Source organism: Lissotriton vulgaris, chromosome 6 (assembly GCF_964263255.1).
Source record: "Lissotriton vulgaris chromosome 6, aLisVul1.2, whole genome shotgun sequence".
NCBI lineage: Eukaryota > Metazoa > Chordata > Amphibia > Caudata > Salamandridae > Lissotriton > Lissotriton vulgaris.
The window spans coordinates 708,546,359-708,572,293 of record NC_141694.1 but is presented as its reverse complement, the minus strand read 5'-3'; the positions used below and the strand labels follow the sequence as shown (position 1 = coordinate 708,572,293).

Here is a 25,935-nt window from a genome sequence, read left to right as displayed (position 1 = left end):
CAGAAACGCAGGGCCTACTTGGCGGTCAGGGGGCTGCTGCGACTTTGATCCCCTGCGCTTCGATGTCTTTTCCTTCAACATCGAGTGTGACTGATGCTCACGTAAACAGCTTCTGGATCGGTCTCGCGATTGCTCCTGGGACTTTGAACCAGACTGATGATGACGTGGGGCCTCCGCCAGTAGCACCGCTAGGATCTTCATGTGCCATTCCTGCAATTCCTTTGGGAGAAGACAACGTCAGCAGACGCAATCCTCAGAGTTGTGGTGCACCCCCTAGGCACCACATACAAAAAGTATGAGGGTCTGTAGTCGAAAAAAAGGCACACTGTTCCTTAGACAAGAAAATATTGAGACAGGCCAAAAAAACGGCCTGAGGAATCGCTCCTGAGACGCGTTGGAGGCGAGGAAAAAAAGGAACTGACGTCAGTCTGTCCGAAGGGGGATCATATGGACTCCGTCGACGTCACATCTGGTAGACGACGTCACTACGGAGTCGCACAACACCCTCTACCGATGCACCGTGGTATTGCTGAAAATGTTTCCGGATCCAGTCTGACGCCTAGGGAGAATTCAAGGGTAAGGAATCTGCGGCTAGATTTCTCTATCAGATCAGCTGTAATAAATCCACAGTGTGGGAAAAAGCATCGTCAATACCACCAGCAAATTTTACTCTGCTGCCCATTACCATCAGTTTTTACATAGGCTTCCGCTAAAGCAGGAATATCTTTTATTGTCTAATGTATTAGTCATAGTGTCCTGGAGGGTATGGTGCCTCGCTTCTTCTGGGATAAGATGACACCTTACCTTCCTAGCCGCATCCTCCAGTCTGCTCATTTTGTTATTTGTAAGATTGGGAGGATGGATATTTTCTTTGTTGACTTCAAATCTGTGTAATGCCATGCCACTTCCATTGTGATTAGTGCCTTATTAAGCCAACATATTAGTATACTTGTGGACAAATAACGCGGGGTATGCAATATTACATGAACAAACAGCACATGTGCAATTAATTCCATTTCATGAAGAAATGAGTCTGCACACGAAATAGAATCCAGGCCAGAGGTGCCAAAGAAGAATAATGCGGGCCAGAGATATACAATTGGTACGTCTGATGAGTGGCAAAATCCATCAGAGAAATGTGTAACCCTGATAAATTCTGGCATGAAAATACCTGGCCTACCATTTGGTCTGAATAAAATATTCAGGATTTAGCAATTTGCTTTGAAGAAAAAAATAGCCTGATTATATCATGACTAATACATTTTCCGAGATTCAAATTCACCAATCATCTGCTACAGTGGGTAAAATTGACAAAATGTTTTGCTCAACTGAATTCAGAGTGAGTGCATACGAAGTTGAATTTGCGTTCGAAATTCTGGATTTGAGGGCTTTTCTGATCCAAATGCCACTTCACACTGAAGTAATTTACAAATGTTGGACTTTTAATACAAAAATGTATAATTAGGGTTGGGAAAATTGGTGTCCCAGCGTTGTGGCCAAATGGTATATGCCAAGGGCCCACAAACATGGACGTTTGTGGATATTCGCATATCTTTCCAGTGGTTTTCGAAATATACACTTAACTTCGTGCCAACAGAAAACTGGAATAAATGTACATTTAGACCTATGTTTTTTTTTTAAGTTTTCGAAGATTCTGTTAATTCAGTCCACTGAACGGCTCGTACATGCTCTTCCACTCATGTAGAACATTACTAAAGAGCATTAACATAGTGCACACATAAGTGGTTAGATGAACTACTAGAGGAAAATTAGATAACGTGTTATACAACTGGCAATGTGCCAAAATACATTAATTATGTGTGGGTTTTCAACTAAAACTGATAACAATCCAATTTTTGCAACAATTCACGAAATACCCTTAAACCTTCATTTTTACGATTGTCTTTGAGGCCTTCTGTACACATTGTGGTATTTTACTTACAATTAACTCTGCCCAGAAACCACTGTGAAAATGTGGCATGCACAGTTGATACCTCTATACTGAACTATAATGCAGTACTTCGCACTGCGGAAATTTACGAATGGTGGACATTTAATACTGACATTTTTAATTAGGGATGGGGAAAATGGGTTTTTCAGCATCGTGGCCAAATGGGATGTGGCAAGGGCCCACAAACATGGAAGTTTGTGGATATTCCCATACCCTACCAGTGGTTTTTGACATGTACCCTTAACTTCGTGCAAATAGAGAACTGGAATAAGTGTACATTTTAGAGGTGAAACATTCCCAAATGCTCCAGATTTATTATGCTGGGAGGGGGATTTCTTTACAAGTAAAGATATTTTCCATAAGGAATTACATTAAAAAATATATATGTACATGAAAAAATACACATGCTTCCTGTACATTCTATTGTGCCTGTGAAGCATCAGCCCTATGAAATGTTCGAAAAAATTAAGAGAATAAGGAATAAACATGGAAATCTATGACTTACTTACATTTCAAGACATGCAGGGTGGTACTTTGGTGCATTCCCTGAAAGCATGGGAATCTATACAAACCTCCAGGACTTCGAGTTTCGGAAGTTCTAAACTTGTCAACATTTTTTTACTAATGGGGCCTATGTTCTTACGACCTCCAGGGCCAGATATACAACGCATTTTACCAGTCGCCCACAGCACCAACCCTATTACTGTAACCTATTGCCGACATGCAAAATAGGGTTTGTAAGTTGCTATTAGGACGGGGCGTGTAAAGGGCGTCCCTTCCTAATACCGAGTCACACTGGTATGTACAAATGTTTTGCGACCAAACATTCGCAGATTACTACCAATTTCCAATTGGTGGTAAGCGATTCACAAACGGGAAGGGGTCTTTAAGGGACCCTTAACCCTTTGTGAATAGAGACGCCAACATTTTTTTCAGAGCAGGCAGAAGTCCCATTGACCCCACCCCACTGTAAAAAAATGAAAAGAAAACTTTCCATTTCTATTTTTGAAATGCATCCTGTTTTCCAGTGCATTTAAAATAAAACATTTTAAAAAAGAACTGCTTTATTTAAAAAGCAGTCACAGACATGGCGGCCTACTGACCCCAGCCGGCCACCATCCCTGTGAGTGCCAGCCATTCCGAATAGGTCCTAAATTGTAACCTGCCTCATGAATATTAATGATGTAGGTCCCTTGTGACCCATTTGGGAATCGTGAACAGTGTCTGAGACACTGCTGTACATCAGGTTTTGCGAATCGCAAATTGCGAATCAATAAAAATTGAAATCTGCGAGTCGTAAAATCTGATGGTTGAACATTTGGCCCAAAGTTTCATCCATTGGACCAAATATCAGTTGAACCCGATTCTGTGACTCTGGTGAAAGACATTGAATGCTTGCAGAATACTTTTATATGAGTTGCCAAATATGTATTTATATAATGCCCTCTGACTTGAATGGGCTCAGTGGGATTTAAAACACAAAAGCATCTCATGATGGGTCTCGATAGATGGCCTGTGCCACTCAATGCAGTGCATGATTGATAGGCCTTAAAGGGTATCATCATATGGCATGTCCATCTCAGCATACTGAGTCACATTCCATGTGATGAGCCCCTTTAAGTCTTATCGTTGGAGAGACCATTGTTTTTTTGTAGAACATTATTAAAGAGGAAGCCATATGCGTTAACATAGTGCAGACATAAGTGGTTAGATTAACTTCTAGAGGAACACTACATAATGTGTTATACAACTGGCAATGTGCCAAAATAAATTAATTATGTGTGGGGTTTAAACCAAAACTGATAACAATCCAATGTTGTGCAACAATTCATGAAATACCCATAAACCTCCAGTTTTACGATTGTCTTTGCGGCCTTCTATACACACTGTGGTATTGTACTTACAATGACCTCTGCCTAGAAATTACTGTGAAAATGTGGCATGCACGGTTGATACCTCTATACTGTACTATGATGCAACCTAAAACGTATTGTTATTGCCAACCATGCAGAAACATTAACAAAAGAGCACACTGAAACTAAAATATCTGATTAGGAAGTTTTATAAATTGCAACTCTTGCAAACCAAAAGATGTCCTGTCCTTAGCAAGATACCAAATGAATTAGGTAGAGGAAAAGAAGAAGGCCTTCATTTTTTGTATTGACTCCAAAGTGATCAGAGTTAAGTCTAAAGGCATGCTCAAGTGAGTTCTGAATTTTGTGAACCAAGAAAGAAAAAACATTTCCCATCAGCAACCAAGAAGGATGAGATGGACAGGGCAATAGGGAGTGATCCAAACCTTCAGAAAAGTAGACAAAGTCTCCTCATGACAAATGGGCAAAAGCACAACGTTCTAAAGACAGTGTGTCTGATGACTAGACACTAGTGAAATATGTGAACCCGGTTCAAAATCAAGTCTATGATTAAGGCCAACACCAAACATTGCAGAGCTTCTTCTGATGTCATGAAGAAAGCGGCAGGTTCAAGTAGAGACCACTCATATAACCTAGAGAGTAAGACACAGCAGCAGAGATGGTAGCACTGTTAACCTATGTCTGCCCATCAGGAGGTAAAAGTACGAAGGATCACCTTTAAAACTTTCATGGTGACAGTAAGTGGAGGCCACCAAACCACTATGAGTGGCCAAAATGTGTGTTGTCAAGTTTGAAGCTGAAATACCTAGCAGAAAATACAAAGATGGTAGGGACCCAAAGAGGAAAGTCAAAAGGATAAAAGCCAGTTGTAACGTAGTCCTCATGATCTAAGCCCTATTCAAATTCAGTTAACAGCTTACACTAAAAGTAGCAAGAACACTCAAACCTCTCCTTAATCAGAGTTGACGATGTGTGTTGTCAGCATGAGTGAAAATATCAAAACAAGGAATGTAAGAAGGTAAAAACACTCCTTAAACAGGATAGGATCAAAGATGGGCCCTACGGGTCACTGAAGGCCCAACAGCATAAAGAGGAAGTAAACGGAATAAGAGAGAAGGCCTCAGTCGCATCTGACAGAAATGAGAATCAGGCAAACAACCTGTCCTGGATATTGAACAGGGTGAGTATGGAAATGGGACGGCCAATGGTGTTGATTGCTGCAGATTGTTTCATAAGGATCAAGGCAGCAACATCTCAACCCCACAGATTCTCCGCCCACAAGCATTCACGAGCCTAGGAATACTCTAGAGAGGTCGATTCCTGCACCATGACTACTTTTTCAAAACGTTTTGCAATAATAGGAAGAAGGGAAATGGAGATGATCTTGGAAGGGACCTCAAGCACAACTTTTTTCTAAGAGTACAGACAATGGCTTTTTAAAAACTCTAAGGCACAACCTCATACTAAGAATTATTTCAGAACAGAAAAAAGGAAAACAGTAGACACAACGGTGTTATAAGCACAAATGAGAAACAACGGGCCAGCACAAAAAACAAAGATGAATAAGGGGAGAAATGCAGCTTCACAGATTCATCAGGCTTCAAACTGATGCAACCAGAGGAAAAAAGAAAGAAGAAACACCACCAACATAATGGCCGTGAGCGATCATAATTTCAGAGCTAATCGTTATCGCCTTACAACTAAATCAGACTACAAGGAAGTAAACAGAAAGCCTTAGAGGCAAGCAGACTGCTTTTCAGGCCCAGCCAACAGCCAGGCTGCTTCGCAATGGACCATAATTAATTCAAGAAATTCATAGCTTGCATGGTGTCAAAGGCTTAATTGGGTAGTGAAGTAGGTACAGTTTTAGATGGATGAGATAAACAATCAATCAGGACGTGCTGTCTTCACCACTTACTGATCCTTATAAAAACATTTTGCAGCAAAGTGGAGTGCTCAGTCCTGAAAAAAGAAGTACAAAGAGGGTTGTTAAATATCATGAGAACTATTTCTAAAGCGCAACAAATACACAGTTGGGTTTCCTGGTGTTAGTTAAGAGAGCTAGCAAATAATTAGATCAGGCTGAAGAGCCACGTTTTCAAACCTCTACGGAAGCTCCAATAGTTGGGATTGCCTTCTCAGAGATATGGATTCTGTTCCTAGAGATATCAACAGGTTATTCCACACTTCCGGAGACAGAACGATCTTTGCCTTTCCATGTACTTTTATTCTAAGTGACAAGATCATCTCAGAGCTTAAGGCTCTGTTTGGAACTTACACCCTATGTTTACTAGATACTAATAGGGACAATTTTGTAAATGGCTCTATAAACCATCCAAGAAGGATCTCAAGACCTGGCTTTTCGACTAAACCCCAGCGGCCAGATAGATAAGCAGCCCACCCCCAGCACCTTGAGACCCTCACGGAGGAGAAGCCATTCTATACGAACCTGTGATTGATTGTTTAGAGCTATGCAAGCCATTTTATACAAAATTCTCTGCTTTACAGGAAGCCAGTCCAGTTTAGACACGGATTCAAACTTCCTTCTATTAGTGATCAGCTTGGTACCCCAACTCTGTACCTGTTGAAGTCCGGACAAACTGGGGAAAGGATCTTTGGAAGACCCTGATATAGTGCATTATAGCTGTCCAGATGACATAGAACAAAATTAAGGCCTGTACTACTAGAATATGTACCTGCTTGTGGAGAGATAGCAGAATCTTTCGTAACGGTCCAAGCTGGAGAAAATGGGCAACAAAAGCTGCATTTACTGGCTTGTACAGATTTAGTTCTGGGTCAGTCATGACACCTAGGTCTTTTCCCACAGTGGCTGATATGGGAGGTTCCCCAGGCTCACTCAGCCACCAGATTGGAGAATTTATAAGTTCTAGCAGACCGAAACAACTGAGCTTGGTTTTATCGCTGTTGAATTTCAGAGCATTTTTACACATCATTTGCATTACGCCTTGCATGTAGTCATGACATTTACTAGCAGCCATGGCCTCTTCTGATACCACAATGTGGGTGTCACTTGTATGCAACCTCATAGAAAAACGAAATTTCCTGATTAGGGAGGCCAATAGAGAGAGACATAAACAGAGAACTAACTTTAATAAATAACTGAAATATAAGTGAAAAAACTTTGACTCATCAAATTACGGCTGTAGGAAATGTGGAGGTAGGACGTGGGTGCAGTGGTGTGGAAAGAATTTACAGCTGTAGGATAAAAGGAGAGAATCTGTTACAACAATAGAGTGAACGCAGCAATTTGTTGCGTTTCATGGGAGTCAAATGCCTCCTACAGAATAAGTAACATCCACATATTGTAAATGTCAATAAAATGTTGAAAGTAAAAGTAAACTAAAATTCTCCAGTTGCTGGCAGGGTCTGGATCAAATGTAATAAGGATTTGTTTTTCCCACAAGTAAAACCTCCAGTCCTCCCCAAGCACTTTCTTGAAGGGTGTTGGGGAATACTTCTCTGATCTTCTTATTTCTACACTACTTACATCCACACTAGCCTTTCAAAAAACAAATATCAGCCATAAAAACAACACTAAATAATTTCACTTGGCATTAAACTGTAGTGAAGGCAAGAATCATCTATGAACAAACAAGTACCAATTTCGGACAGAACTTGATTTGTTAAAAAAAAAAAGATTTTGCTCAGACCGCTAATTGAGAAACATGCTTTCGAAGGTAAAGAGAGTCTTTACAGTAATCATTCCAAACAGACTAAATAAGACTGTACAACCTCGTAATCTCTTAATTATTCTACATATTTTTTTTATGGATTTAGAGTTAATTTTGAATTATTTTTCATGGGATTATTTATTTGTATAAAACTAGCAGGAGGAACTGGTGGTCACATACAGTGCTGCAGAATGTATACGGAGTAAATAAAAAAATAAAATTTTTGGAGAAACACACATTACTGTATGTATCACCACGTATTAGAAGAGGAACTATGGGTTAAAATCGACTTGTAAACACGTTTTTGCCTAAACGTCTTCAAAACCATCTTAAATTAACCGACAAAAAGTTATTTTTAAAAAAACTGACATAATGTTTCACACACAAAAGGTAAAGCTATGTTTCTAACCAATAAACCAAACACGGACTCGTGAGTGCACCCAATTAAGAGCAAATATTTGTGTCTGTATTTACATTATGATTGAAATATATTTTATTTCTGTGTATTAAAGTGAAGCATGTCAAATGTATGCATTTGCCAATTGCATGTACAAGCGTCAACCATTAAACCCTAACCTTCCCAACACATCCACTCACATGAAGACATATATCGGTTATGGACCTACCAGAGAGCTCCATTTTGAAATAATGCATGAGAAAAAGTTTAATTTTGCAATATAATATACCTTAGTGAAGTCGACCATGCTCCCTTTCAACTTTGTCTGGAAAATAAAACCGAAGACAATTAGAAATTATTCATAAAGAAAAATAATCAATGCATATACATTCAAAAGAATGACTGTGACAAAAAGATATTAAGCGTGCCCAAGTAGTGTCCACAATCTGGACACGATGTTCCATAAGCTTTGTGAATGACATAGAAATTCCACAAATTTGCCTCTAAAACAAAATTAAAGCAACTAAATAAATCCTTAAATAAATAAAACTAAGCAAAACAAAAACTACCTACCTGAAGCATTAAAGTATCTATTTTCTTTCTGCATTCATTTAAAATAAAACTCTGATCTAAAACAAATCTCTTCTCCAGCAGAAGAGACACATCTTAGCATTTCATATGTTCCCATTGCCTATTTTTAAGGTCTTGGCTACAAATAGCATTACCTGCCTCATCAGCCTCATGCAATAGAAAAATCATAAATAAAAATGTGCACATATACACATACATTCATAAAACAAAGATGCTTTCCGTCAGCCCTTTTTTATCCATGATCTGTCCAGCTATCATTCACATTTTGCTTCTGCCCACCATAGCATAAAGAATGGCAAATTGTTGACCCACTTCAGCCATTGGCTCTCTTGCACTGTTAGAGACTTCTTTGCTTGATCACAAGCGCACATCCACATAAAAACAATACTATTGTAGTGCCAAGGGTCGCTTCATAGCCAGTATGTCCTTTACAAATTCTATTCTCTTTCTATTTCTTTTTCTATTCTTTATACTTTTGTATACTCTCGAGTAATCTTTGTCTATATAACTTTGTCTTGAGGTTACAGTAATTCAAAGCCAATAACATCCTTTCTTGCACCAATGAGACTCTTATTTCTTATGATGTGCAATAAAACAAAAAAAGGGTTCCTATAACAGTTCTAAGTAGGACTGCACACAAGGATGCACTTCTATGGTTCTAATAAAAGTATATGCAGCAGTTAACTTTTTTTTTTACTTATTCTTTTTTACTGCATGCTTATGGCCATCTCATTAGCTTGCCAGGGCAATACCTGCTAGATTTAGCAGTGCTTGTTTCAGTGTAGGAAAGTGAGGAGGTCTTGAATAATTGCTGCGGGCTCATCATAATGAAAACTCCCACTTTACCTGCTAGGTGGTGGAAGTGCTTTGCAACTATTTTGAAATATATATTTATTCTGACTCTCTTTGATCTTTCAGTCCATAAAAAAACGGATTTCCAAGCATGAGGTAGGAGTGACAATCAATGGAAACATTAAAACTTTTACTGGGGAATTTTTCCTTAATATTAGATGCAGGCAGCTTAATGTGAAGGCGACATTGTACACTAGTACATAGCTGGCCAATGTGAAGTCTTCACATCTATATTATTCCAATGTTTAAAAAAAACTCTTAATTGTGGAGTAATTTCTTCCCTACAAATAATTTATACTCAGTTCAATTCACATTGTTTTGGTAAGGGTATAATGCATTTCAAAGATTTAAGCACCAATCTCTTGGAACACATCTCAATTGCTCAGTGCTCTACTCTCCTTCCTGGACACTGTTCCACTACTATTTCCATATCCCTAATCCCATTACATTCACTGACTTGAATTAGCCAATGTGCAAGCCTCATCCCCTTGCTGTCCCTGTCCCAGCATCACCAATCGTCCGATCTGGCACTCAGAGTACTCTTCTAGTGACACCTATATCTTCAGCTGCATTTTCACCAGAAAAGCGCCATCTTGCCACATCTCGCACCAGAGTTGATTCTTAGAGACCGAAGGCCAGGCTTCTATTGGCCAAAATCTAGATAAGCAGAAACTTGGCTTTTGAGCTGACTACCACTTACAGAAGACAGCCTACATTAGCCCCTTCACTTTCTCCTAGCCACCCAGATTTGCAGTGGCTCCATCAGACCCGTTGCTGCATTTAACATACACTTTCCTTTCTAGAAAGGCCACATTCCTCCCCTAGAGTGGCCCTGGTCTGAAAACCTCTTTGGTGCTTGTCTGTGTGGCTGCAGCATTTCTATGATCCACCAGTTTAGCTCCCCCCTTGATCAATTCCCCTCTCTGTACATTACCTCGAAGCCTTTACCCTGCAAGTGGAGTTGCTTACCCCCTCAACCTTCCATGACTCATCGGATAAATTGGTGCCATCATTCCTCATCTCACAAGCAGCTCTTTTCTTCACTTTATCAGGAATACTGGCGTATTGCCCCCCGCCCTGGATCTTCATCCCAGTTTATTCTGGCACTGCCAGACATAGTGGCAGAACAACATTTTGCAGAAGGTTAATTTCATTGTGCTGTGCAACTTAAACCTACATTTGGAAGACATTAGTTGTGAAAATCCAAACTATTTAATACAAGACCTTCCGGCCATTCCAGTTTATACAACGAGTTACACTCATTACGCACAAAAAGGTCACCTTCTCTACCCCATCTTCTCGAATATTCTCAATCTGACCCCGTCTCACTATGTTAGTGGGATGATTATTTGGTTCCATTCCATTTGATAGGGTATGAAATAAAACTATTCATAACCAGGAGCCACGTTTTAGTCGGAGCTGGTTAAAAATTGATGCAGCAAGGTGGGAATGCTCCCTTCACAGTTCCACCCCCATTATAAAGCAAAACATAGCAGAAATGTCCTCTACATTCGGGGAGTGGATAGCAAATTCTCTAGATAAACTAATCCCCAAGAAACTGCAGAAAAGCAGTCCCTCACAGGCTCACGCCCCATGGTTCACTTCCAATCTGATAATCCTAAACAAGGAATGCAAAAGAATGGCAAGAAAGAGGAGAAAACAATATGATGCATCTAGCAAACGAATCTATAAGAAGAAATATTATTATGCTATCACAAAGCTCAAAACGTCTTCCCCAGTACTAAGATTGACAATACCTCCAACTCCTCAAAGGAGCTTTTCAAAATTCTCAATTCCTTTATGAAACCATCCACAACCAATTGAATTCCATAGCTTTGAAGGCTCAATGTAACATATCAACAAATTACTTCCTGGTGAAAGTCAATAATATCAGCGAGTCCCTGCCTAAGGAATGGACCAAAATACAGCTGCCAGAAAAATACACCTATAGGGGATGGCTAAGGAGAACTTGTCAGCTCTCCCGGAAGTCCAAATTTAAGCGACTGAAGGTATTCTTACTTCAATTAAACCAGGATCTCTGTTGGACAGAACCCACCCTAACATTCTTATGAAAAGTGGAAATGCCATTTTTTATCCTAGCTAACATGCTCAGCTGGAGAGCAGCGTGGTGCCATCGGCCTGAAAATACCCAACGAGAAAACCACTCTTAAAGAAACCATCTTTAGACCTCTCACAAGCAGAAAACTAGAGACCTATATCTTTGCTTCCGGGTGTCAGTAAAATTATTGAGAAATTTGTTAATAAAAACCTGTCCTTACTTTTGGGGGGTCAGGGAAACCTACTTCCAGGCTGGAAATAGTACAGAACCCGCTTTGTTAGCTGTTAATGAGGAGCTAAAAAAATTCTGGATCATAGCGACTTTGCCGCAGTTAAATGATTGGGTAAACACCACTTTTCACATAGTGTCCCACCCAATATTAATCTAGAGCATGGAATAAGTTGGCATTATGGGAACTGCACTTAAACAGTTTGCCTCATTTCTAAATAACAAATTCCAAGTCTGCAAGAAATGATTCTGCTCAGACTTATACGGAGTGCCACAGGGCTATTTATTGAGCCCCAACACTGTTTAATGTCTGTGTTTGGTGGCAGACTGGGCCGGACTGGCTGTTGCGGGTACTGGGCAATCCCCCGGTGCGTCGCAAGGGTGGGGTGCCCCGTTTTGGGCCCGAGGGTTTTTGTCACAGGGACGTTTTTGCTAAATCGGCCGAAAACCGGCCTCGGCAAAGAGCTGGGTCGCATCCCCAAACCCCCCCCACCCCCCACCCCTCTCCCGGGGGGGGGGGCACTTTGCCAGGGCCGGTTTTCGTTCCCAGTCCGGCCCTGCTGGCAGATATTATAAATTGGCACGGTTTCTCAATGGTGTCAGACGCGGATGACACACACATCATCATCTTATTAACCCCGAACACAGCAGCACTCTCCAAGCAACTAAAAGCCTGTTTATAGGAAATTACTGACTGGATGTCGAGTAGCAGTCTGAAATTAAATGGGGATAAAACAGAGGTACTGGTAGCCTGTAATAACCCCTCTCATTGGATCGAACTATGCCGGTCAACTGCCTGGATATCTTCTGCCTGAAAAGTAGAAATAATAAGCCTAGGCATCTGGATCAATAGTGAGGAAACTAGCTGCCAGCTGCTTTGCCTGCTCACGACTCTTAGTAAGGGTCTGAGTTGGCTACCCTCTGCCACCCACCGAACAGTAGTCCAGGGACTTGTGCTCTTCCACCTGGACTACGAGTACTCGTTACACTTGGGAAGTCCTCTTTTTGTGGTTAAAAGACTCCAAGTGGCATCCTGCTAAAAATCTCAAAACACCATTCTGCTATCTCCACTCTGGTGTCCCTTCGCTGGCTGTCGGTATCCAAAAGAATACAATTTAATCGGGCGATTCACAACAAAGGTGACAACGGCTACTCCAGCTGTTTAGCTTCTACAGCCCCAAAAGACCTTCAAGATCTGCTGACCAGTAGCTTTTCACATAACCTATGGTCAAGAAAGCAAGGAGAGGTGGGCGTTCGTTCAACTACCTGGCCTACAAACCTTGGCACACGCTGACAGTACTACTAAGAAGGATCAAGGATGAATCTTAGAACACATCTGAAAACGTACCTATTTGAGTAGTAAGCCTCTTATTAAGGGGGACTAAGTGACGGACATACCATTTAGCGCTGGGAGGTGCATTGGGTAGCCATAGCTCTTTAGAAATGCCTAGTATGGTATAGTTTAGTAAATGGTGCTATTCCAATCATGCTTTTTTCGCACACCACTCACTTTTGGCAAGGAAATCATCTCTATTGCAAGTGGAAACCTAACCGTAGCATTCAGTTAAATGTTAAAGGACTCAGGGAAGCAATTGCAGGTTGTTCGTGTTCACCTATGAACCACGATCACACCTTACAAATCTTGTACTTTAAAGTATATTGCCACACCCAATAGTCACAATGTGGTTGTATTGTAAGCATGTTTTTAACAGTACTATGTAGTTGCCCCTAGTAACAGCATCAGGATCCTGAAGTAACAGCAAATGCCAGGCTGCCAGTCTTCTGAAACTCATCCATGCAGAATCTGAGGGACACTCCTGCATCAGAGCTGACATTTCACAGTGACACCCAGAATCAAAAACTCACAATGACAACACCTGCGCCAGGATCTTACAGACCACCTACTGCTTGGGATCCACCTCCTGCTATCTTTTAGACTCCACAAACACTTTGGACCTAACCCACGACATAGGTTGCGTTTTTTTTTAGCATTAGTGCCCCATGGAGGTGCTTGCTCATTAAGAAAGGAACTGCTGTATGGTACAGCATCCCTATATAACTAATCATGCAGCACTAGGTCAGATCCATCTTCCAGACATAATTGTCGTAGCTTAAAATCCTGATGTCACCTATTGGCTGCAACATATTTGAGTGCCCCCTAAACTGCTGCCGAACACAGGTTTGTATAGATAGAAGGGAGAATTGAAAAGAGGATTGAGTAGAGCTAAATGCTCATTAATTTATGGTGGAAGCTGATGTAACTCTTTGTGTCAGTGACCTTTGCTTCCAGTCCTGAATCTCTGCTCTGCAGTAGCTATACATACTGAGTGATTTAGGAAGAACTGATAGAGTGAAAACAGCAGTAGACAAAGAGAGTCTATCCACTTTGAGCTGCAAAATGAATTGTTGATTACTTGGATCAATGCTGCAACATTGATAGTGCTAGTAGTGTTTCCAATAATGACCTTAACTGTATAAAAGGTATATTTATCTACCACATGCATCGTAATATTTGTGGTAAGTTAGATCATGAGAAACAGTGAGAAAGTGGCACAGCAGCAAAGGAACACGAACACCCCGATTCCAAATAAATTAAGTTTAATTTTCAAAACACATATTCTAAATTATTCAATTACATTTAAGTGGAACCATCACAATTAAATAACCAAGTTGAGAAGTATGATTCACCCAGGACACAATTCACAGAGCATTTTGTGCACCTAGGGGGAACGTTTGTGCAAAGTAAATGTCTATCTGCTGACACAAATGTCTGGTTCTGATTCACCGAATCAGTCTCACCAGGGACTTACGCCAAAAGGTGGAACTTATGATGTGGAAAATCTCCATAAACGTTGCATTTTCAGCCGATGTAAATTTGTAGCGTACAGTGGCAAACTGGGTGTTCCCAGGTGAGGAGCAGGCCAGTGATCAATGAGAAGATACCAAACATTCACAAACTTTTTACTTTGGAGGCATTCATAAATCAGCCCTATGGCTGCACACTCAATCTGATCACCTATCTTTGGCACCCAATATGTCTGGAGTGAATGTGGACATTTCACCGCTTTGAAGAACACGTTTCAGGAGAAAAACACTGGATATACATAAGCAGATTATCTTCCACTGAAAAATGTGCCACCTTAGGGCTTTGTGTTTGCATTGAAATCAATAATTGGTATATATTTTTGTGGGAAGGCACTTGTTTTTTTTTGTGTTCCAAGACTTAATAAAAATCGTTGGTGTAAGACTTCAAATAATAAAGAAACGTGTTTATTTGTGAACGGGTCAGAAAATGGTGCATTTGTGCTTTACATGGAGTGTGCTCTGTAAACAATCTGCGGTTTCGGTAGATGCAGGTACTGAGAAGAAGTTGTTGAGGTGCTTTGCCCTGGATCACCCAGTTTGATAAGTAGTAAAGGCAGGATGAAGAGTTATGCTGTGGTGTCACAGTTTGGAAATGATATAACTAATGGATATGCTTAGCACTCACGAACTTAGCTCGAAAGTCATGCCTCACTTATGCCTTAAATAAAGTACAAAGGGGCGTGGCTACGGCACCAGCGGGAAGGAGCTCCGTCGGCTAACGGGCGGGATGGAAGACCTCCGAGTGCATATATCGTCTTCCTAGTCCGCAACGCAGCAGTTTCTATCGTCGGAACACTTCCTGCCTCCATGTACGGATCTACGAGTTGGCGGGGTAAGTGGAACATGTTCATTCCGCATTTTTGCCTTTAGCGAGTGTAGGCGTGGGAGGGGGGCTGGGAACGCTCTCTATGCTGGGAACAGGTGCTGCAACAGTAACAGGCTGACCAGTATATTTCTTTAGACTCGGTTTTATTTTTAAGGTACGCCTGGTTCTGAACGTCAGTCTCTCTCTGGCAAACTCCAGCTTATCCGTGATGGTGGTGTCTTGTGGCCGGGGTGTCTTCAGAGGCCGTCTTCCCGGGTGCAGCGTCTCCGGAACCCAAGGAGAAAGGAGACCGACAGAGGGAAGCCGTTAGTTTTTTGACTGATACTGTCTTACCCCCAACGGGACCCAGTGTTTGTGAGGGAGCACCAGTGATTTGTACAACTCCACACGTGTTCGTGCTCAGGCGAAAGAGGAGTGATGTGAGGAACGCAGATAGGGAAAGGGTGGGGTAGCGGGAATCGGAAAGAACACAGGAAAGGCACGCACAGGGGTATCTACACTATTTACACGGGGTGCTCTTTCTCCCCACCCAGGTTGCCCAACGCAGCCGTACCTGAGAAAGCCACACTCCTCCCTCGGGAGTGTGGCACGGCGGATAACAGGGTCGTTGGCCTCCTGGCTCTCGTCCGCTCTCGGTTCTCCCGTCCTCTCCGCCTTCTCCTTGCTTCGCCTTCGGACTCTCTTCGCCTTTTCCGTCCCTCTCCTCCGCAGTGACGTCACACGCCGCATACAGGGCTTCCCTCTCTTTCATCCATCCAGGTCCTCCTACGTCAGCCTGAGGCGTGGTCTCTCCGGAGTCATCATACGCCCAATTAAAGGCGCCGGTATCATTTCCTCGTCCTGTTCCGGCTGTGTTCCCCATTCAGCCCTCGAAGTGCCAGTCTGTGGGGAAGGAGAGGAGTTAGGGTCAGGGGTCCACCAGTCTTCCAGGCCTCCCGTCCCGACCCCGTTACAGCGAGTCCCGCATGAGACGCGACAGCCATTTTGAATGTCTTGATGCCTGGGGATCGAGGTGCACTGTTTACCGCACGCTGCCTTCATTTTTGTCCTGTGGCATCTCAACCTTGTTCTAGGCTTCGAGGATAATGCCCATATGGATGTGCAAATGCATTTTGGATATCTCAAGCAAGTAGTGACTACTCTGTTGTTTCAAGCTGCAGTTTGAATTTTGAGTCTTTTTACCTCACTGGCTTATGAGTTCTGTTATCTTTTTCCTGCACGTTCAGTGAGTTATTTTCTCTTCACAAATATGTTCTCTCAAAATAGGACTTTCTATAAATAAGCTGAGGAACAAATTACGTTTACACTGAATGCGTGAATTACCTCTTTGCTACGTTAAGGTTCCTTTATTATACTGTCAAATTTAAACGCCATAACATGGCTTGCCACTGTTTTCTTTCTTTATTTCGTCAAGCTCCAGTGGTAATACTGCTTTTTTCTTTATGGCAATGATGTTTTGTCTTTGAACTGCATAATCATTTCGCTACTGCTTTGCTCTTCTTCACCTGAGGTATTTTCAGCTTAGCTATTGAAAATTGTTGCATTTTCATTTCTAATCCACAATTTCTCAATGGCAATGCCTCGTTATAACCGGAATCCGTCTCAGCAAAGTAATACTACCAACATGCCTTTGGAAGACAGTAACCCTTTTAGTGTTCTACAAGAAAAAATGGAGGATTCACAAATGATACCCCCACTTTAAAGTGTTCCTCTCTTCATACTGCTCGCCCAAGCGTAAAATCTTCATCCAAACTACCTTCATCTGCTACTTCCACATCAGGGAAGCAAGCTAAGGCAAATCCGCCATCTCCGACTAATTCAGCTTCTTCTATCTCTATGGAACTTCTGTTAGAGGAAATTCGTTCCCTTAAACCCTATATGACGGAAACAAATTCTCGCCTTCAAAGCCTCGAGGATAACTGGTCGCACACTGAACAAAAGGTTGAACACCTTGAAAAAACAATTGCATCAGTTCAGGTAGTTACTAACGAGGTCCTTGTATTCAAGATCTCAAAAGACAAGTGGAAAATTTAGAAAATTGAAACAGGCGTAACAACCTACACATTTACAGGCGTGCAGAAGGTCTTGAAGGATCAAACACCATATCCTTTTTTCAGTCCTTCTTACCTACGCTTCTTGGTCTTCCTGACTCTCAATCTTTGAACATTCAGCGAGCACATCGTCTGGGTCCTCCATCTTGTTTCTCTACTTCTTCTTCCTCAGCAACAAAACCTAGAGGTGTTATCTTGTATTTTTTGGAGTACACTGACCTGCTTAAGGTTCTTCAAGCTGCCAAACAGAAAGGGAAGATCATCTGGAATGGTTCAAATCTTTTCTTTACACAGGATTATGCTAAAAGTATCGCAAAACGACGCAAGACGTTTTTGGAGAAGAGGCCTGCTCTTCGGTCCTTAAATGCCCGCTATGGCTTGTTTCATCCTTTCCTATTTAAAGTGACCTACAACAATAAAACGACGAACTATGAGGACCCGGCATTAATTCAGCAATTTCTTGACTCTTGAAGAATTGAATCGATGGACATCCCTTGAGCATAACTACTGAACTCAATTTCTCTACCTTATGGAGTGATATTTCCTCATGATGTTCTCTTCTAATTGTTCCCTGGTGTATCTTGTATTGTATACTCTATATTTTGTGCTGTGAGCTTTTGTACTTTATCCATACTTTATTGTGATTTCTGATGTTAACTATTATATCTTTTTTTTTTTTAGATGCAGTTTTGTGATCCCATCAACTGTGTGTCTTCATGTTTCACTTGGGGGTTTTCTCTCCCCCTGCGCGTTCCTTCGGAGTCCTTGGTCCGGTGTGCTAATTCCCTCATGTGGTTCTACCAGCCCCAGTCTTATTGTCTTCTTGTGTTATGTTGTCTTTTTTCTTTGTCATTTGTCTAATTTGGAATTCATCTTCATTACCTGTCTCTATTATTTTCCGATGCTTTCTCCTTTATCTCTTCCCTTTTCCTTTTATCCTTTTCACTTTGCTCTATACTATTATACTACTTTCATCACTAATCTCCTTCTTCTCTTTTTCGTCTTCTTATTCCTGAATTTTTCCTGCAATTTTTTCCTTTTCAATCTTTCTCACCTAGATTAATGGTTTTTGCATTTTGATATTGTTTATATATTGACTGTTCAGGTTTTAGTGTGATGCATACATTTTCATTGTTCTTATAACACTTGCGCATGTTTATTTTTAATGGTTAACGTTTAGAGTTGTAACATGGAATGTTAAAGGAGTTATAAATCCCATAAAACGGCAACGAGTGTTAACACATTTAGCTAGATTAAATACTGATGTTGCTTTAATTCAACAAACCAGCTTATCAGAGACAGAAGCAGTTAAATTGAAAAGGAGCTGGGTAGGTCATATCTTTTCTTCACCAGCTTTTGGAAAGAAAAATGGTTTATCAATTGTATGTCATAAAAAAACATCAATTTTCAGTTACACATCAGGAAAATGATCTAGATGGCCGCTGGGTAATTGTTCATCTGCTTATTAATCAAATATCCTTAGTGTTGTTTAATGTTTATGCACCTGTTAATGTTGACAACATATTTTGGAATCAGATATCTGACAAACTTCTTATGTTAAATGAAGAGTATGTTATCTTTGGAGGTGACTGTAACCAAATTCACGACCCTATATTAAATAGGCATTCATCTGTGAAATTTTCTAATACCAAGATGCACTCACAATTCACCTCTGCCATACACCGTAAGGCTTTAGTTGATATTTGGAGACTTCGTAATCCTGATTTACGAGAATATACTTTTTATTCTCCCCCATACAATTCTCAATCCAGAATAGATTATTTCTTTTTCAGTAAACCCTTGTCTCAACTTGTCTCTCAGGCTGAGATTGGTTCTATACTAATATAGGATCATGCTCCAGTTATTGTAGATTTGGATTTATTACCTTTTTCCCCTATTGCTGGTAGATGGTGATTCAATAACTCATTATTATTAGATCCTAATTTTGAAAGCCAATTCACTTCTTTTGCTTCTGAATTCTTTTCCCTTAATTCTACTCCCGATCCTTCTCCTGTAATGACTTGGGATTCTTTTAAGGCTGCGGCTGGAGGTTTTATCATTAATTTTGTTTCACGGAAAAAAGGCTTTTTGAAGCTAAAACCGCTTAGTTATTAACCAAGATTAAACATATTGAATACTGTTATTACCGCTCTAACTGTGAAGCATTGGTAAAAAATGCAATTGACGCAAGAATTTCCTTTAATAAATCTACTACAGAAGCTGCATCTTCTTATCTTCTTAAAAGCGCTGCCTGTTATTATGGTGGTCAAAATAAAATGGGTAAACTTCTTGCTAATTACTTGAAGATTCACTGTGAATGGAAAAAAATAGAATCCATACGTAATGATGTAGGCGTTTCGCTTTTTATAGATGACGATATTCTAAAGGAATTTGTTTCACTTTCTAAAAATGTGTACACACCAGAACACCATCCATCTTTGGAGGCTCTTTCCTCTTTCTTCCAATCGATAAATTCTCCTCCCCCACATGATTCTGATTTTACCTCATTAGAGGTTGACATCGCGCTATCCGAGACTAAACATGCTGTATCCGTATTGAAAAGAGGTAAAGCACCTGGTCCTGATGGATTTACTATTGAATTTTATGCTCACTTTGCATCCTTATTACTTCCTCACCTTTTATCACTTTATCAGTCTTTTGTTAAGGATGGCTTTTCTTCCGGATCTTTTCAGGAAGCCATGATCTGTTTAATCCCCAAAGAAAATAAGGGCCGTGCTTTCTGTAAAAATTATCGCCCTATCTCCCTAGTTAATTTAGATTATAAGATTTTTGCTAAGATTCTAGCCCTCCGTATTGATCCCATGTTGCCTAACCTTATTGGCCGAGAACAATCAGGTTTTATTAAAGGTCGTTTATCTTCAGATAACTCTAGAGTTTTCTTTAACATTTTAAGTAAGGCCTCTCCGTTCGGCTATCCCATTGCTGCGATAGCACTAGATGCTGAAAAGGATAGGATGGGATTTCATGTTCCATGCCCTTAAATGGATTGGGTTCCCATCTAAAATGATTTCTTTTTATTTCTTTACTTTATTCTGGTCCTAAAGCTTCTATTTTTATTAATGGAAAAATCTCTGATTATTTTCACTTTCTAGAGGTGTTCATCAAGGATGTCCTCTATCTCCTCTCTTATTTATAATTGCATTAGAACCTTTCTTAACGAAAATCAGGTTGGATAATAGAATTAGTGGTTTTAAACTTGACAATTCTCAGGTTAAATTGTATGTTAACGCCAATGACATTCTGTTCTTTTGGTCCAACCCCTCTTCTTCTCTTCCAGTCTTTCTTTTTCAAGTTGACACTTTTTCTCAATTATCTCAATTAACTCAGATAAATGTGAGGTTCTTCCATTAAATATTCTATGTCTAAAACAAGACTTTAACTCCACTGGGTTTTCCTGGAAAACCTCTAAAATAAAATACTTAGGTTTGTGGTTCTCTCCTACTATCTCAGAAACCTTAAAAGAAAATTTTGACGTGCTTTGCTAAAAATGTATCTGCATCTGTTGACAGATGGCACCCACTTTTTCTTTCATGGTGGGGTCGCATGGACTCTATTAAGATGATGCTTTCTCCGTTAATTCTTTATATGTTGTCTATGATCCCAGTTCATATTGCGGGTTTTTACTTTAAAAGAATTGACTCTCTGTTAAATAAATTCCTTTGGAAAAACAAAATTCCTAGAATAGCGCTCAACGCTCTTAAGGCTGACAAAAATTCTGGCGGTCTCAAGTTTCCTGATTTTAAATCTGATCATTATGCCTTCTCTCTCAGACAATCCTCACGTTGGTTTTCACTTGATCAATTTGTCATCCTCCCATTTGGTTGAATGTCGAAAAAAATTTTATAGCTCCATTTCATTTTCAAGAATTTCTTGTCTTTACTAATACTATTTCTTCTCTTCACTCTCAAGTTGTTTCCCATACACGCACATTATTAACCTCTTGGCTGCTAAGGCATTATCATTCTTCTTATTTAATTTCCATTGAAATCAATGGAAAGTCCATGACGAGTTACCCTTGTCATTAGCAGCCAAGAGGTTAATACCACTTCTTCCATCCTCATATCCTTCATCTTCATCGTTAGATCAGCAACCTATTTGGCATAATCACCTTTTACGCATCAAAGGCTGTACTATTTCTTGGAAATCTTGGAGACTCAAGGGTCTACTATGGATCTCTCAATTAGTATTAAATAATAGTCCGTTATCCTTTTCAGAACTCCAATTACAATATTCTTTACCTTCTGCTTGTAAGTCTCAATATGACTCACTCCTTCCGCCTCTTATACAATATCTTCTTTCCTTACAGCCTACACCCAATATTCCAACCAGATGCTCCAATCTTTTTCCTTTATCATCTACTAACTCCTCCGCTTCCTCTTTATATAGAAATGTGTTTTTCTCATCTGATAGGACTAAGGGGAAGGCTGAATTGGCTTGGGAAAAAGATCTTGCAGAATGTTGGTGTATCCCTTTTTGGGACAAATTTTGGCTGAAAATTCATAAAACATCGAGAGCAGCGAACACTTTCCAAACCCTATATTTTATTTACAGATGCCTTTTTCTAACTTCTTTGAAGTTAGCCTCTTTTTCTGCAGACTATTCTTCGTCCTGTTGGTCATGTGAAGAGATTTCAGCTGATTTAAAACATATGCTCTTTGAATGCCCTTCCCTGTCCCGTTTTTGGTCCTTAGTTTGGTCCCGAATTCATTAAATTTTCAATACCCAAAATCCTTTTGCCATATCCAACATCTTTTTAGGCTCCTTATCACCCTCTTGGCCTCATCCAACTCCCAACCCATCATTAATTGACTTGTTATTAGCAATAGACCTTCATTTATTAACTTCTAATTGGAAACAAGCTGACAAAGTTACCTTCAGAACTTGGTGGAATGCTGTTTGCTTTCATCATAGATTGGATACTTGCAATGTTTCTCCCATATTCCTCTTTATTAAAAGAGATCTTTTATGGCTTATAGCTACAAAATCCGCAAATATAGTTAATAATCCAGATGAAGTTAGAAAACCTCCATAAATTGTTTGCTGTCGTCTTCAACTTAATTCTAGTTATATTCTTTAGATATTGCTCCTGTCTCTTTTCAATTATTGTATTTTATATACCTAAGCTTTATAGTTCTCTAATTAGTTCTGTTGTATGAAGTAGAGATTCAGGTTCTCCTACTACTTTTACTATTATTGATGTTTCAAAATAATATTGTAATAAGAATTTTTGATTTTTCCTCCTCTCCTTCTCCCCCCCTCCCTCTCTACCCCCTTGTCTTTCTCTATCATCATAGGTTTTTTGTTTTGGTTTAAACTTGCATTTATAATATTCATACTATGTGATTTCTTCTATATGATGTTACTTCCTTTGTATGCATCTTCTTTCAATAAACTTTAAACTTTAAAAAAAAAGTACAAAAAAGTAGCAGATCAATCCCTTTTTTGTAAATCTTTTTATTATTTTAAAACAAGAAAAACGAAATAGACATATCTGGTGCCATACATTGCAACATAATAATAGGGCGGACAGGTACAAAGACAGGATATAGCTGCAGTAACAGAAGACTCGCTGAGACGCCTGCGCTAATCAGCACGAAGCATGATTAGTAGCATTACAAATCGACATACAATTTAAGCGCCGGCCCTCAAAACCCGCCCACCCATAAAATCAGAATAATAGACAAAGCCTGGCAACCAGACACTGGAAGGTAAACAGGATCAGGATATTTCGCCAATATTGCTAATAAGGGAAAGACCAAGAGAAGATTGAAGAAATTACAACCATAAGAATGAGAACCGAAATAAAATAATAAACCCATCCCCCCACCCTGCACCCCTGCATATGGCTATCGCCTAACCCCAACTAGCAGTGTGCCTGTCGCCCAAACTAACTAGATTCTAAAAATAGAAAAAAGGGAAAGACATGGGGGAGGGCATTTCCGTATGGGATCCCGGTCGCAAGCCCCCCCCCCCCCCCCCCACGCCAGAGAAATGCACCCCCTATGATGAAAATACAATGTTACAGAAATCAGGAAAACAGTAAATTAGGGGGAGCTATAATACACCGCCCAGCCTTCCGTTAGATCAACAGTCACGATTCTCACATCCATTAAGGCCATAGTACCAACCCCGGTCAATCGAACTCAGCCTTGGCCCTTCCGAACCATCATGCGAACCCCTCCCGGTAGGACAACCACTTCTATAGGATAATCAAAACGCAGAAAGAGTCCAAAAAAATTCAGTCCAACAAAAATCAAAGTCAGTGATTCCTCAAGGACTCCATCAGCACAGAGACACTCCCTCACGGACGGACAGTTCCAATGTTGTTTTCTCCACGAGCGCGTGGTCATCAAAGAGGGAAAGGATGAAACAGAAGTCCAAAAACAATCACCGACAGGAATCTCCGGGAATGGAACGACAGTCGATTCTCCCAAAGTCAGCAGTGATGGTAGATGTAGTAAAATGTTCGAAACACCGGGTTCAGGATTCTCCATAATACCGACCGAGGGCTTCGGCGCTTCTTGTTGCACGGGGTCCTCGTCCAAAGTCGAGAAGGTCGCCTTGTAAATCGCAGCCGGTAGCAGTTCTTGCAGTGGAGTAGGGTCCGGTTTCACACACTCCTTCTCAGATATGCCCGTAATCATTTTGTGAATCCGGGCATCCATATGTACATGAAATGCCCTGATGGCTGGCAATAATGTTCTTAGCGACGGCTCACATTCCGTCCGGTCCATTTCTCCCCGCACCGTGCCGATCATTTTCACTTCCCCCAGAGAGCCCGGTTTCTCCGGGAGAACAGACATGGGGGGGAACGGACGGCGTCGGAGGGTGACTGGTCTGTTCCTGCAGCAGCAAGCTGCACTTCGCTGCCGCGAGCGAAGACCCCGACTCATCGAGCCCCGGCGAGGTGGAAACCGGGTCCGCAGGACAGGGGCCCCCATCCACAGCCACTATCATGTCACGTCACTCCTCCCTCGATGTTAATCACTCAAAATGACCGCCGTCAAAATCGGGCAAAAAAAGGACCTCCACTGCGGTAGACCGGAACGTGCTTGGTTCTCACGGCCGATGTTGTTCAACTGCAACCCGGCTGGGTCAAAACTCGAGGCCCGGCTCTCCTGTTGGACTAGGCCGCAAACTTCAACTCGACACAACTCCGTCAAGCAAGCCAATTAAGTTTTCGGGATTGCACCATCGGAGTGCGCATCAGTTCATCCACACGGAGGTCGGGCGTAAAAACAGGATTAACAACAGGATCATCTGGCAGGATACGGAGGTTGGCGGAGACGGGAGCCTAAGCAGCCATCTTGTTTGCTAGCGTCAGATCAATCCCTTTTTGATATACCAATTCATGGTGAGGATAACCACAAATAAATAGCGAACATTTAGTACAACAAAAATCAATAACCATAATCATAAATAATTTAGATTATCAGCCCAAATATAGAGCATAAGGTTTAAATGCAGAGGCCGCGGTCTTCCCAGTCCAGGCTCTCCCACTCCTTTGAGTACACAATTGTAAGTTTAGTTTTTTCCCCTGGTCCAAGATTCACTCTGTCACAATCTAATCTGAACCTAAGGAGACATGCTATACCCCTTTCAATGACCGTGTTATAGGCCTACAGTATGGTAATGCATTGATCTTAGTTGCTATCAATTACGAAGCCGATTTATACCCCTCCACATTCACGAGAACTCACCCTTCAACGCTCTGGTTTTCTCAGGCGCTGGGTGGCCTAAAAACCTCTCGAAAACTAGCAGATTGCTAATTCTGTAAAACCTACAAAATCCTGTACTTAAAACGAAAATCTATGCCTTGATGGAAGACCAAAAGAGGGCCATACACAAAGCTTGTGGCTCCGGATACCGTGAATGGATCTGCATGCCCCAAGTACAACTAAAAAATCACTTACATTGCTCAAGAACTTGGTTACCCTGGGTGTAACAAGAAACTGGTGCCTCTATTTGTCCTGTTGGTACCCCTATTTGTCCAATGTGAAGATTTGTATGTCTTGTTTCGGGAACTCCTTTTCTACCAGTTGCTCTCCTCTAAACAGCTTCTTCTCTATTTCAGTGTCCGAAGTCACTAACAGTTTGCATACTAGTATGTTGCATTCTCCTTGCGACCATTGCTAACGGTACAAGATGTAACCAAGGGCACTACATCCCAGTCCTGTGCTTTATTTTTATAAATCATTGGTTTTCTCGGCTAAGTTGAAATTAACAAAGGTAACAATACCCAGAATACTAGGTTGTTTAAGGAAATCCCAGGGCTGGAAAATTGTGTCGCTGATGATGTGGAGTCATCTGGTAGCTTTTGGCACCCTGCCATGGTGACCCTGCACTGCCCCTAGTGGAATCATGAATTATAATGGGGTTACCCAGGGAGCCTCAGAACCTGGGTATTAAGTGGTATGCAAAAAGTGGTTCTGTCGGATTGTACTCAATCTCTTTGACTTAAACAATTACTTGTCTCATAGATTTTCTCATACGCATTTTTTCATGAAAAAACATTGAAGGAAAAAAGC

The 25,935-nt window shown here is 40.9% G+C and overlaps 1 protein-coding gene across 1 annotated transcript in view; it reads right to left on the bottom strand.

The window, feature by feature from the left end:
* The window catches only part of PDSS2 (decaprenyl diphosphate synthase subunit 2), a 694,554-nt gene that overhangs the window by 26,720 nt on the left and 641,899 nt on the right, over positions 1–25,935 (bottom strand). The window contains exon 7 of the mRNA XM_086926695.1: positions 8,204–8,239. Coding sequence (XP_086782821.1) covers positions 8,204–8,239 — 36 coding nt within the window. The remainder of the gene's footprint in view (positions 1–8,203; positions 8,240–25,935) is intronic.